General features: G+C 43.7%; 1 protein-coding gene across 1 annotated transcript; it reads left to right on the forward strand.

The window, feature by feature from the left end:
- Positions 1 to 359: 359 nt before the first annotated feature.
- lrguk (leucine-rich repeats and guanylate kinase domain containing) lies at positions 360 to 12,732 on the forward strand. The gene is made up of 21 exons (XM_076111306.1): positions 360 to 445; positions 546 to 618; positions 809 to 817; positions 1,140 to 1,206; positions 1,637 to 1,737; positions 2,023 to 2,104; positions 2,251 to 2,375; positions 3,678 to 3,821; positions 4,206 to 4,286; positions 4,478 to 4,564; positions 4,773 to 4,879; positions 5,494 to 5,616; positions 5,741 to 5,837; positions 7,511 to 7,624; positions 7,944 to 8,145; positions 8,831 to 8,944; positions 9,283 to 9,443; positions 9,708 to 9,796; positions 10,140 to 10,202; positions 11,373 to 11,491; positions 11,763 to 12,732. Exons 1-21 carry the CDS (start codon positions 360 to 362, stop codon positions 11,990 to 11,992), a joined length of 2,274 nt encoding a protein of 757 aa, XP_075967421.1. The 3' UTR covers positions 11,993 to 12,732.
- The last annotated feature ends 1,601 nt before the right edge of the window (positions 12,733 to 14,333 follow it).

The following is a 14,333-nucleotide window of genomic DNA, read 5'->3' on the forward strand; positions in this document are numbered from 1 at the left end:
TGTTTGTCTTGAACAAGTTTAAACATCCTCATGGCTCCTCTAGTTGTGGAGTGTCATCTTAGAAATGCTCTGAAATGTTTGTCCAAATTAAGCACACGCGATTTGTTGCATACACTAACGCGCTAAGAAAATAAATCCTTCAAATTCCCTCGTGGTTTGTGTATTTTGTAAAGTGATTTTCCTTGTGTGGGTGCATAACAGTCATATTGTCCATTGTGGGAAGTACAGCTGACAAGAGTTCATGCTCACACTAACACCTTTTACGCACATGACGGCAAAGTTACCCGGGAACGAAACATTACCGAGGTGCGCAAAGGGACGCTGTCGCTTTTGGAGAGAAGAAAACGACATGACCCACAATGCCTTTCACCTCTCACTTGTCTCTAGCGTTGCCCAGCGACGACGGGGCGTGCTACATGTGGAAAGCTAACTTGCTAGTCCACCAGTCAGTCTGTAGTCCCTCTTCACCGTGTCTTTTTTTATGATGGAACAATGAAGGAAACGTGCGCGAGTCAACAGTGCTCCTCCGCGTCACGTGGCTGCAGTCCTCCAGGGTCCCACAGTGACGCTCCAGAGGCTCCGGGCTGCGGGGAGCTGGAAGAAAACAGAGAGATGGAGGTAAGGACTACGAGGACGTTTGGTGAGCTAAATGTACCGTAGTACTTAGAAATAAACTTTTTATCCTTTGCAATTTCATCCATTTTATTGCTTTCATCTCTGACAAAAAAAAACACAAGCTTTACAGTAAAGGTAACGTCAGAGTGGATGCGTTTCAATTAAACTCCATACTTGTTCTCTTGTGCATCAGATAAAGCAGGTAACCTTGCACACGAGATCTGAGGAAGCAAAACAACACAGCAAGGTCAAATAGTTGATTGTTTACAATGCGTGAAAGCGGTATTAACAGCGTGGTGTGCATCCTTCTGTGTGTCTATGCTGCATGAATATGTGTATGTGTGCACGAGGTGATGCTTATGGTGGCCTCATGCATTATCTTCAAATTCTGTAACTGCGTTTGTTGTTGCAGGGATGCGCCCATCGTTCGCTGGTGTATATTCTGCTTATTCTATTGAAATAGCACATTTAATCCGTTTATGTCTACAGAAGGATGGTGTTTTAACTGCTGCGGTGGTCTCCAGGCGTGTGTCCAACCTCCGAAGCGTTGGCACTGGGCTGCACTATTTGTACCACCACCTGTGTCTGCCTGTAAGACACTTACCTACACAGACAGCACGTGTCAACGATATTTGGCTTTCAGTTATGTTGAGAGATTTGTGTAATTTATCAAGACAAAGCAACCTGTTACAGATCAGTTTAAGTGTTCCTTATTGTCATGTTGACGGCCTTTAGTTTAACCAAGGCTGCATTTATCTCCACTCTAGAGTCAGGATCTCAGTGACGTCTCCGTTTTATGCAATTATGTCCGTCTTCAAAAGCTGCAACTGCCACACAACAAAATCAAAGGTGACTTTTTCTTCTTCTCATATTAATGAAGAGTCCTTGAACCTATTTCTATTTCTAAAAGCCTGTGACTGCTTTGAAAGCTATGTAATCAAAGCGCGGTTTGAATATCTAACTTTTCTGTTTCTGTCTTTATCCGTTGATCAATTTACTCTTAACTTTTCTCAACCGCCAGATTTGTCCTGTGTGAGCCACATGCCCTACCTCGTCATCCTGGACGCTTCTCACAATGAAATCTCCAGCTTCTTTGGATTCCAGCCACCCAAGAACCTAAAAGTAAAGCGGGACCTTGAGCTGACAGGATAAGACCGCGTTTGATTTGTGGCTCGGGCTTCACTTTCTCCTGCTATTCCCTCATGATAGGCCCTGGATTTCCATAGCCCATCTGTAGTCTCTTTGAATATGCTTACAAGGCATTAACTGCCCTTGAACGACGGTGAACTTTAGAAAATTGAAAATTCCTTCCCGGGATTCAGTTGAGGCATTTCTTTAGTGAGAGGTACTGAAGACTTCTTTATGACTTTTGTTAACAGTGTGCTGCTTCTTTTTTTCTTTCTTCAGGAGGTCAATTTCTCCCACAACCGTATGACAACCATGAAGGACTTGTCAGCCTTTTCATCTCTTAGTCATTTGGATCTGGGCTGTATCCTTCAGAGATATTTACATTAAGCCATGTGTACTTGAACTTACACACACACACTTTCTCTATCTCCGTCTTGTATATCAAATATACTTTGTGTTCAACTACATGTTTCCCTTGTGTGTTATTCTTAACATGCCCATGCTCAGACAACGGCTTCAGTGAGATCGGGGGTCTTGAGCAATGTTGCAAGCTCACCAATCTCAGCCTTGAACACAACCAGATCTCGAGGGTCGGCGGCCTGGACAGACTGCCTCTCACACAGCTCTGCCTCGTAGGTCCAACTCCATTACAGTCAGCAATACAATAAACAGAGTGCACGTGTACACACAAACATTCATACATACAGTACACTCCAGCGCATACTTACAAACATGAGTTTTGAACAGAAATCTTATTTGTCTTTCTTTGCCAGTGCTTGGCAGTACTTCCACTTACATGTATGACTTTGCTTTGTAGGAGGTTGTTTCCCTCTGTGTGTTGTCTATTTATCATTGTGCAGACACGCACACACACACACACACACACACTCACACACTCACAGTTGGAGTTATTTCAGAGTTGTTCTCTTTTCTCATGTGTTCTATTTTACCTCATGTATGCTAAATTTGACCTATTTATGTTTGCCTCTCTATTCTCTCCCCTCTGTCGTTCTCTTTATGTCTCTCTTTTTGGCTTCATTTTTACATTTAGTAAAACCTTGGCCCCCTGTTCGAGAATCACCATATGGTCCAACAGCAGGCCTTTTCTCTCTCCTTGGTTCTGTCTCTCTTTCTGCGTGTGTGTGTGTGTGTGTGCGTGTGTGTGCGCGTGTGTTCTGTCCTTTATCAGTGTTTCCTCATTGTCAGCAGCCATCGGTCTGGCTGTGTCTGCCCCTGTCTGTAGCTTTGCTTTGGGACCAGCTGCTGGTGTTTGAGTGAGCCTGGACCAAGTTCAGCGCACACACAGACACACACACACACACACACACACACACACACTCATACCTTGTCCATCCAGCAACCATCTAATCCCATCCCTGACCCCACTTCCTCTCATGCTGGCTCCCTAAACAGCACAACCTCTGTCAGCCCAGCCTGTGTCCCAGCCCATCACAGCACCGACCTGGAGCTTCAAGGGACCAGTGCAGTCGCCCACCCGCACTGACAGCAGCCCTCTGCCAGGCAACACGCTTGGCAAGAGGAGGACGAGGTGTGGCCAGACGGCTAGATAACAACTTTAGTCAGTGGAATGTAGAGAGAGGGAAGCACGCTTGGGACCCTGACAGGGAAGGAGTGCCTGGTTCTTTAGTCGGTTAGCGTGCTGCGCTTGCACCTTTGCCAGCTGTTTGGCTGTCAGTCCTCACCTGTCAGGATTTAGCAGAGACAGGCAGGCCTGCCACTCAAGTCAGTACTGAGGGGAAAGAAGGCCCAGGCACCCTGCAGAGCGACCATGGCACGGTCCTTAATATTTAGCAGTGGGATTCGTTAACTGTATATGAAGTAGAACCGCGGGTTGGATGTCACTTATGTATGCATATTCATTAATATCATGTACTTGCCTCTTCAAACGTGTCCTCTGTCCTGTCTTTGTCCAGAGGGGGAACCAGCTGGAGAGTGTTGAAGGGTTGGATAATCTGAAGTCTCTGCAGGTTCTCGACTTGTCTCTGAACCGCATCACCACTCTCTCTGGCCTCCACGATCTCCACGCACTGGGCTCCGTCAATCTGGAGAGAAACCTGGTACTATTTTGAGCGGAACTTTAGGAACTAGCGGCTTAACAGAAAAAATATGTCAGCCTAAATCTTAAGTGTGATTTAGCTCGTTTATGGGATTAAAATCCAGAAGCAGATGTAGATTTGTAACGCTTGTAAAAATAGGAATGCACTGTACTGTACCGTCACACATAAAAGGAAAACTAGCTCAACACAGAGGTTTAACAGACGATGAAATATCCACAAAATCATGAGCAAAATGACTCAAATGCAAGCACCACTAACACAACAACAAAATGCTTTAGACGAGGTTGAGAAGGAACTTTCAAGCTCAACAAGTTAAGGATTTAACAACGACAAATGAACTATTACACAGGGACTCCGCTGCATGAATTTGTGGTTTTGTTTCAGATCAGCGAAATTCAGGAGTGCAAACACGTTCATGACCTTTCCCTGTTGAGGGACCTCAACCTGCTGGGAAACCCTGTACAGGTAACCCAGCCCTTCATCGACCACATGGTTCTATGGGAACATTTATTCAATGTGTGGAGGTATATTGTATATGAGAGGTCTGCATCTAGTCCTCGTGAGTTCTGTACCCGGCCTGTGAGCACTCAAGGCTCTAGATGACTCCCTTCTGTATGTGTTTTTTGTAATGAATGCCATGTGAATGTGATTGGCAGGAGCAACCCGATTACAGATTGGCAGTCATCTTCCTCCTTCAACATCTGACTGTGCTGGACCAAGAGAAAGTCACTGCTGAAGAAAAGGTATAAATAAACATACTAATTAATCCATGACCAGAGGAATTGTTCCAATTTAAAAGCACAAACACCATATATCAACACCCCTGACCTCCATCTTTAATTAGGGATACTATTTTTTAAAGCTACAATGAATGCCACCATCCTAATTCAACTGCTATACATAGATGTGGGGTTGCTTATGCGACACTTGATTACTGGCATTATATTCCAGGTGTCATCAGTCAACAAGTATGACCCTCCTTTGGATGTGGTGGCAGCCAGGGATCACATGACCCACCTGGTGTATCATCTGATGCAGCCTCAGGTGCTCTATGACAGGTTGGTACAAATATACAGCAGTGTTTAAAATCCTCTCAATGGTCCTCTGACTTCCTCTTGAATGTAAAGCTGAAGATAAAACCATCCGGTGGATTGAGTTAATATAATGGGAACAATTTATTTCCTTTAATGAAAGGAAAAAAGGACAAAAAAGATATGTTTATAGAAGTAAATGCGAAGGTTTACAATCAAATTGTAATATTCATAATCACCTTCTAAAGTCAACTGTCAGGAACGCTGTTTTCAAACATGGGCAGCAATTTAGTAGCAGTGTTTCTGATGCTCAAATTATGTACTCCCTAAAAGAAAAAAAATTAGTTTGAGCATCAGCACTTTTTTTGAGAACATCCATCGTCAGCAAATAAAATGCTGCAGCTACAGTCAATTTACCATTCTCCTGTGCTTCCTAGACGGAGCACATCCATAAAGCCCACAAGGCTCCCGTTCGTATTGACTGTAGCGGCTTTCACGACTGGAGAAAGCTTGTGCTCTACCTTCATGGTTTATGATACTTAACTCCTGCTCATCTCAGAGAGAACGTCCCTGTAAAGTGTATCAGAAACCGGTGTCTGCACGTGTGTGTGTGTGTGTGTGTGTGTGTGTGTCTCTCCGAGCAGTACTATGCCCAGTGCAGACTCTCCGTATGCCATGCTGGTTCTGACCGGTCCTCAAGGCTGTGGGAAGAGAGATCTGGCCCACAGACTGTGTCAGGAGTTGAGCGAATACTTTGCCTACGGGTCAGTCCCAAACTTTCTGTACACATATCACCTGTCACATACTTAACAGTACTTGCACGGCGTACTAAAATAGATTCAGTGGAATCAACTGAAAATGCACATTATGTTGCGTGTGCTTCCACAGAACCTGTCACACCACCAGGGGGCCGTACGTTGGAGAGGAGAACGGGATTGATTACCATTTTGTCAGCGAGGAAGATTTTCAGAACATGATTCACATGGTGCGTTAGCTTCGTCATTAAGCTTCTTCTTTTTTTTGCACACCACAGACCCCAGGAGTGACCACATGAGAACAAAATACAGGTTTCACGGTTATTTTCAACTCAAAATAATCATCTGCTGTCAATTTCATAAATCATGCAAACAGATTAGTACTCACCACAAGCTAATTAAATGTACTCTGTGGTTTTGAAAGTTTTTTTTTTTTATGCTTGAGTCACATAAATCCCTCAGCAAGGTTCAAATGGAATCCTCTCACTGGCCATAATGAGTTGAGTAGCTGAGATAATTAGTTTTACTTGGATTGATTGATTTTACTTTATCTGGCTGATATTTCAATTAACACAGATATATTTATTTGAATTCAGCCATTTTTGATGTGGTGCAATTGCTATATTAATTGCATTTTTCTTACGGATAACTTCCCACAGCATCTCCTACAACATTTCCTTGCGAGTGATGATTATTGGTCTGAGATGACTGACAAGGACACAGAGAGGGTTTTATTATCACCAATATGCAGACCGTGGTCAAAAATTCCATGTTCCAGACCTCTTTTCTTAGAGGGTCAGCAACTACTAGGGGCTGATTATATATACATGATCAATTTATATTTGTGTTATTCAACAGAAACCAAATCTGATTCATTACACCAGCTTTTCGTGGGTGCTGAGTTATTGGACACATTTGTTTTCCATTTTGTCCATCTTGTCAAGCTGCCTGTTACGTGAGAGTGGTGGGGTGGGGGGGGGGGGTGGGTAGAGGTCTGGGTCACGTACTGATTTACACAGCGATGGCTTTCATGCTGGAATTGAATCCTTTTGTGTACTCCAACAGATGTGGATCAGCTTAACTTTACAGTCCGGCACTTCCTCTATAGCTGATTTGTCCATTCTTCTCCTTCACCCTCCATTCTTGGTTCTCCTGTTGTCAGCTACTTGGTGTATTGCTGTCCTGTCCTCCCTTTCTTATCATGCCCTCAGCTTTCATGTGTCAGCTGCCCTCTTCTTCTTCTTCGCTGCTTTTTTTTTTTTTACCCTCGCATGTGCTTTCAGTAACCATGCAATCATAGCCTCTTGATCCCACTTCTTGCGGCTGTGCAAAATTATCCCCAATCAGCAGTCCTTGCCACTTATTACGCTCCTTACAGAGATGTAAACAGAAGGAACACCTGCTGTGCAATTTTGTCTGAACAGCGTCCGACTCTGGTAATAAGGCATCACAAGAATAATGTTTATAATCGAGTGTTTGAATGCTTTTCAATTTCCCATTTGAGAAGGTCCAGGGACACAAATGTTCGAGGGAGCTTATTGAATTCCCGTTCGAATTACATGTTTTAAGGATTTTAGTGTCGTAAATTATGCTGTTCAAATGAAACTGCCTAAAGAGCCGGCAGACAAAAGGTCAGGGGTCATGTGTGAGAAGTAACAAAGAGAGATTTTTTGCTCTGACCACCAGGTCAAAAGTTCAGTTCACAGGTGGGCAAATGACTGCAGGTTGCTAATCCTGACGGAACATGCTGGGGTTGTGTTTGCATGTCAAATAGTACGTCTACTTTAGGAGATAAATGAAGCCCATAATAACTGTGGTAACAATGATGAATGATGGGGCAGTAAAGCGGTGCACTAAAACCTCCTCTCATTCTTTCCCTCCATAACTGGGAATTGCCTTGTAGGGTCAATTTGTCCAGACCATGCAGTACGGGGGCCACAGCTACGGCCTGACCAGAGATGCCATCGAGGATGTGGCCAAAGAAGGACTAGCCTGCTGTGTGCATATGGAGCTAGAGGTGCGTACGTAAACCTCTTGTCTGAGAGAACATCAAGCAGAGATATCAAATGTGGTCAATAAAGCCAGTCGAGTGACAGACAGTAGAGATTTAGGATCTACCAGCGACATATTCTTAAATGGTCCCACGGTTATACATTTATTACATTCCAAATCACATCAAATATCAGGCTGATGGGTCCAGTAGTATGCGAGATTAGTCGTGGACGGTCAGAAACACACACTGGACCAAAGGCGTATGATCTCCCCAGAGGCTCACACCTGGCGAATATCAATCCCTCACTGTAACCGAACTGCAAACTGTTTGTCCATCCTCTCAGGGTGTGCTCAGTCTGAAGAACAGCTACTTTGAGCCTCGGTACATCCTGCTCATCCCCACCCAGGTTGAGAAATACATGGGCCACCTGAAGAGCCGCGGTGTCTATTCCGCAGCACAGATTGACGTGGCGGTGTCACGCGTGGAGCTCTACGCCGATACCAACAGGCAGCGACTGGGATTCTTCGACAATGTCATCCCCTGTGGTACGGCAAAGAAGCACTTTTTCACTGTACTTGTACTTGTTGTGGATAATAACGGGAATTATATATAATCTAGTGGCTAATCAGATCCATTTTATTCTTTAGTTAATGGAAGTTTAAATGTACTACAAAGTGTAATTATACGTGTTCACATTTCATTTTCAACAAGCTAAGAAAACACTTAATTCATTGCCGGGGGGTGAAATGTTCTTTCTACTTCTTCAACCTTCGGATACCTTAGTAAGAAAGAAAGTTTCTTTGCTGCGACTGTTCTGTTCACTGGCAGTTTTGTCATTGTGGTGCCTCGCAGAGCTCAAAGAAATGCCCCGCCTTACTCGGGCTTGGAGCGGTCCGAGTGTCACCGGTATAGCCTCGGATAAATTAACACACTTCGCTAAAATCCACGCACTACACTTTCAATCCAATTACCACATGTATTAAGGGCACGTAGCCGCAGAATAGCGGTGTTTATCATTCCCTCATGAAGGCACTTAGACATGTTAGCTGTTTCCTTAATGAGATGAACACACAGGGAGCGCGGAACCTCATCACTTTTATGCACTGCTAGCTACCGCCTCATTAAGCTAAGGTCATCATCCCCATATCTTTGATTCATTACTGTTTGATGGGAGATGCATTGGCTCAGTTCACCATCATATTTTGTGTGTGTGTGTGTGTGTGTGAGTAGATGACTGGGAGGAGGCCTTTCAGACACTGAGGCAGATAGTGAAGGAGTACCTGGTAGAGGAGCAGGAAGAAGGAGAAAACAACAACAGAGGATCCCCTGACAACACCTCCACTGGTGTGTGTATTTGTTTGTTTGTTCGCTCAGATCATCATTAGCCGACTCAAAGCGTCAGGGTGCAATAAACACTGGCAGTAAAGTGCAGCCAATGGCGCCTTGCGCATTTTTTTTTTGTCCTATTTAAAGGGGCAATTCCCTTTAAATGCCCACTCAGCCTGTGAAAACAGATGTATAATACCATCTGTGACTCTGCAGCAGCTTTGTTGAGTCTGAAAACATTACCAGCATCCCTTTGAGCATCTCAGCTTGCGAGCATGGACGGCTTTTGCTCCATCCAACCAATAACCATCATGTGCACTATTACACAGTATTGATACAGTCTCTTCCTCGGTCAGGTCACAAGCCAGAGGAGAAGCCACTGTCACCACCCCTGTCGAGGCCCGGATCAGGAAGACTCGCGTCACACTCTGCCCCAGCTCTTGACCCCTCAGATCTGTCTTACAGGAACTACTTCAACAAGATCCAGGCAGAGCTCCGCCCTCCGAAGAGCGCCACTGTGAGTTACAATATGTCTGATGTGCACTTTATTGTTCATGAAGACTGTAACACATTTATGGGGAAAATATCCCCACTCTTCTAACAGGTTGCTTTTCCATACATTATCGCTCCCCCCGTCCCACTTTCCTCCCCCGTTTCTCCTCTCCCCTTTAATCACCCTTCACTTCAACTCCTGTTTCTCACCTGCTATCCCTCTCCGTCTTCCTATTTCCTCTCAACCACCACTCCTCCTCCTCCTCCTCTCCGTCTCTCTCCTCTGCAGGAGCTAGCTTCCATCAGGAGGCGTGAGCAGCTGGTGAGAGAGGCCATTGTGGGGAAGAGTCCCGGGATCTACAGCCAGCTCTTCAAAAGGTTCATCATGAGTGGCGCGCACTCCACTGCACTCCAGTGCTTAATTTCAAGCGGGCACTCTCAGCCGGGCCAAATTGGTTTAATTTGTGCACTCGTCCTAACTGCGGTTTGAGGGTTTGTTTTGGGTTATTGCGTGACCTTGGAGGTGAATTGGCAGGTGGCCACACCATTTGAATCCGAGTGTTTGTTAATACGATGGGCTCGTGTGGCGGCACTCTCTCCTCAGTAAAATATACCTGTCACCACTTATGAAATCTGAATGAGAAGATCTGAATGTGAGATTGATTTTCCATAATGCTTGTGAAGAATTATTCAATTTAATCCTAATTTCTGTTCACCACAGCTCTGCTCAAACAGCACCATCATCACTGCAGAGTCCTGATGCCCATTGTGGTGAGGACAGCAGGTAAGAGCGCGCACACACACACACACAAATGCACCGTATACACTTACAAGTGCTCACACGCTACCAATGCATTTAATAGTCACAAGTAAGGCCAGATGTATGAGAATAACAGATGTAGAGACATACTTCAAAGTTGTACAAGATTTCACTCTTCATGGTTTCTAAATTCAGAATAGCACTTTGATTTAAGATGAGGGGAGAGACTCCAGAGGAAGTCTTGCGGTTTCATAAAAACAATGTGGAGTAAGAGATTTAAGAGCAGGAAACCACTTGTGTAGTAGTGTTCTTTACTTCCTAGGCCTGTTTTTACAACATATATTCACTTTCACAGAGCTCGTTCTGCTGGTATAAGACGTGTGGGGACAAATCTAAGCACACATCACAAATACACGCAATAAATTCAGATTTTAAAGCTTTTGGTGCTTTTTGACTGCCCAACGTGTACACTTAAACAGGCATACTGCACAGTTATGGGTTTAATCAGACATTGACATAGTGTGTGTGTGTGTTTGTGTGTGTTTTTCTCATTTGTGCAAATTAGCATCAATGTATTTAATTTCTTTCAAAAGAAGACAGAGATACAGTACATGTTCAGTCAAAATTCATGGGGTTCACGTTCTCAGAAGGCGATTTTCGGCAAACTTGTTGAAAATCTACAAGTTCTGAGCGATACATGCCCCCCCCCCAGTATGTGCCGTTTGCATTACTCAGCCCTTCAGTATTTCCTTTGGAAGATTCCAGACGTCTGTCTACTTGTTAGCAACGCTTTAAATAGGAATGTGTCTCTACTTGTGTGTCTCTGTCTCACCTATAGTAACAGAGGATCCTTTTGTATTTCTTCGATTTTTTTGCGTCTAGTCTTGTGAGTCATTCCAAAATGATTGTCTCATTACTGATTTGTGGCATGCTGTCAAAAATACGGTCTCCAGCTCTGGAGGTCCTGCTTGATGTTCTCAGCACGATGGTAAAACTTGCAGAAGCTCCTCCTATTTTCTGTGTTTTTCTCACTTTTGTCTCTGGTCTCTTAAACAACCTAGTTTTATTTAACTTCACACATCACACATGAACTTCATCCTCCGTTTTTCACACCTTGTCTGTCTCTCTTTCCCCCTCACCCTCTGGTGTTTGTCTGTTCCTCCATCCCTTCCTTTTCCTCCTTTTCACAAGCAGCTCGGATGAGTCTCGTGCCAGTTCAGCGCTGACTGTGCCCAGTTCAGCCGGGGGCTTTTCTAGTTTGGTGCAGCCGCTAGATATGTCTGTCCTGGGACACACCTTGGAAGCACTCAAAGGTTATTATTGTTGTTGTTTTTGTCATTGTAGAGCATTTCTGTGTTGTTATAAATAGATAGCAAAGAGAGGAGAGATGTAAGAGTGGCTAGAGTCCAGGGAAAAAGACAGCTTAACAAGTCATTTGTTGTACACTTATAATGCTATAGTTATAGTTCATAAACAATCTTTACTGTATGTAACTTACCAAAACATTACATCTGATTATAGGATGAGTAAGCGTTCAAAAGATTTGTTGATGTGTTTTCATGTAGTACAATATTATCATTTCAGACCTCATGGCATCAGGCGAATCTCCTGGAGCCCCACTTCCAGACACAGACCTGCTAGCTGTGGCCGTGTCTCCCTCCTCTGATAGACGTCCTGGATCCAACGTCAAGCCCATCCTGCCCCCAATCCCCTCTGGGCGCAAGACCCCCGCATCACCCAGTCCAGCGCCGTCACCCGGACCCAGCCCAAAAACAGCGGTCGAAGAGGGAGGAGATGTAGACGGGGAGGGATAGCTTCACAAATAAAGTCAATCAATCAGTACACGTATAAAGGTACTTAATAAAATATAAGCTCAGTCGGTTAAATTACAAGAACATCAAAAGTCTGAACCTTCAAAAGTTCAAAGTCAACCGCAAAACACAGGTTTGTTGCTATCTAACCACAAACTACACAGAGTGTGATGAACACTTGAGGTTAGACTTAATTGTCAGCACTGTTCTTTTCCAGTAAAATGTTGCTCGTGCCGCAGCACGCCTGGATCTTTTGCACTTGCTATATACTTTATAAATGATAAGTGATTGTGTTAATGACCATATATATATATATATATATATAAGGTAACTACGGTATAATTATAGGCAAAGTTGTGTTTTTCCACTTTGTAGAATAACTGGCTTACTGGCCTAAAGGTATAGTGTTGACATGTGTTATAATTAAAGCTCACACACGGCATGTCTTTCAGTCATGAGGAATACAGAAGCATGTTAAAGAAAATAGTTCATGTCTACAAAGTGTGCGATACATATGTTTTATGAATGTGGCATTATATTTCCCGCTGTTCAGTAATCTCATCAAATAGGATTTGCCATTGACGCCTCGATGCCGATCGTTTATATGCAGCATGGAGCTCTTGTCAATGAATGATAAATACATCATTAATCTTTATCTCTTGAGATGGGATTATTTATTCAGCTGGAAATGCATTCATATGGAAGTTGTTGACAGGTATTAAACAGTGAGCTATCACAAACAACTTGGTGTGTTTTTGTCAGTTTGTGTGTGTGTGTGTGTGTGTGTTGCACATAGCCAGGCATACAGCCATTTGTGCACCTGTGTGTGTCTGTGAATTGTGCACGGCGTTCATTTTTCATTCATTGTAAATGGAAATTGTCATCTGTCACAGATGTACGCATTGCTTATTTAACTGGTGCCTCAGCCAGCGTGCTCGTAGGTGCATGTGAATGTGCACATACAGGGTGCACGTGTATATGCAGAGATCCTGCACAAGCGCAAAACACACCTGGCCATCCATCACTGTCTGTCTTCCCTCTCAGGCAGCAGATGTTGCAACCCCCGTCATAATTCTTTGGGACTTTGAAACCAGACAGTGTCTTTCGGGGCCCCTGGGGTCTAACCTACTTACGCTGCAGTCTGCACTGCAGCTTATCATGGACTAACATGTTGTCTTCCTGCGCATTAACATAAGTGGATGCAGCTATGTGCATGATAAAGTTTGCGAAAGCCTTCAAGCCCAAAGAGAAGAATGACACGAGGAGCAGATGAGTGAGCCTCTTGTCATCGTGGATGCGTAATCATATTTACCCTCCGACGATCTACACTTAATGCATGCCTTTGCCCCTGCTTATATCTATTTTTCATGCATCTGCATCTGTTACTGTCTCTCTTGTGCCTACCTGTCTGCAGTGTTGGATTGCATGGCAGCAGAAACTGTATCCTATTAGTTCAGAAATGTAAAAAAACCGAAATATAGTAAATCTAATCCGTACAATATCTTGTTGCTTCTGATAACGGTCATGGAACTTTTGCATGGAACGTGCAGTAGATGTATCTGTAATAGCAGCTGCTGTATTTCTCTCTCTCTCTCTCTCTCTCTCTCTCTCTCTCTCTCTCTCTCTCTCTCTCTTTCTCTTTCTCTTTCTGCTGGTTTCTATCCATCATAAACCATAATGTAATTTAACACATCGTCCATACAGGAAGTTTAAACATCACACTGTCTACTGAACCACTCGTCTCCCCTCACTTCACCAGCTGCTGGAAAAATAAACGTGTCGCACACTTTCATCTTGACGTCACTCCTCAAGACACACAACACTTCACCAAAGAGAGAAAGGAGAGCTCACTCTCTGGCAGAAACAAAGACTTGCTTCCTGCTACGCCTGCAGGAAGGAGTTGTTTTAAGGGAGAGATAATTATGCAGAAGCACATTATCAGTTTTCACAAAGCTGAGGTGCCTGATGTTATGAATTCATTTTTTATAATATTTGTAAGACTTGAGCTACAGGAGGAAAGAGAATTCATCTGTATTTTCATTCCTGAGAGGATGTTGGATGAAATAACAGAAATTACAGTACTAAATTATACTTTTCCATATGGTACTATACTAAATTGTTGCTGTATGCAAACTGTTAAACACATTTCAAAGTAGTCTTGCAAAGATAATCTCCGGAAATGTTCCTAGTTTGCGCTGTAAGAAATGGCTTTCTTTCGACAGCTAATGTATTCAGTCATATTCAGCAGTCAGCTTCATTTTAATAAAGCGATACTCTTACATTGCCAGAGCTATTTCCACACTCAATTTCACTGTGTTAACACAGGATAAAACTCTGGCTGCAC

Source organism: Anarhichas minor, unplaced genomic scaffold (genome assembly GCF_050575085.1).
Source record: "Anarhichas minor isolate MPS153535 unplaced genomic scaffold, ASM5057508v1 ptg000045l, whole genome shotgun sequence".
NCBI lineage: Eukaryota > Metazoa > Chordata > Actinopteri > Perciformes > Anarhichadidae > Anarhichas > Anarhichas minor.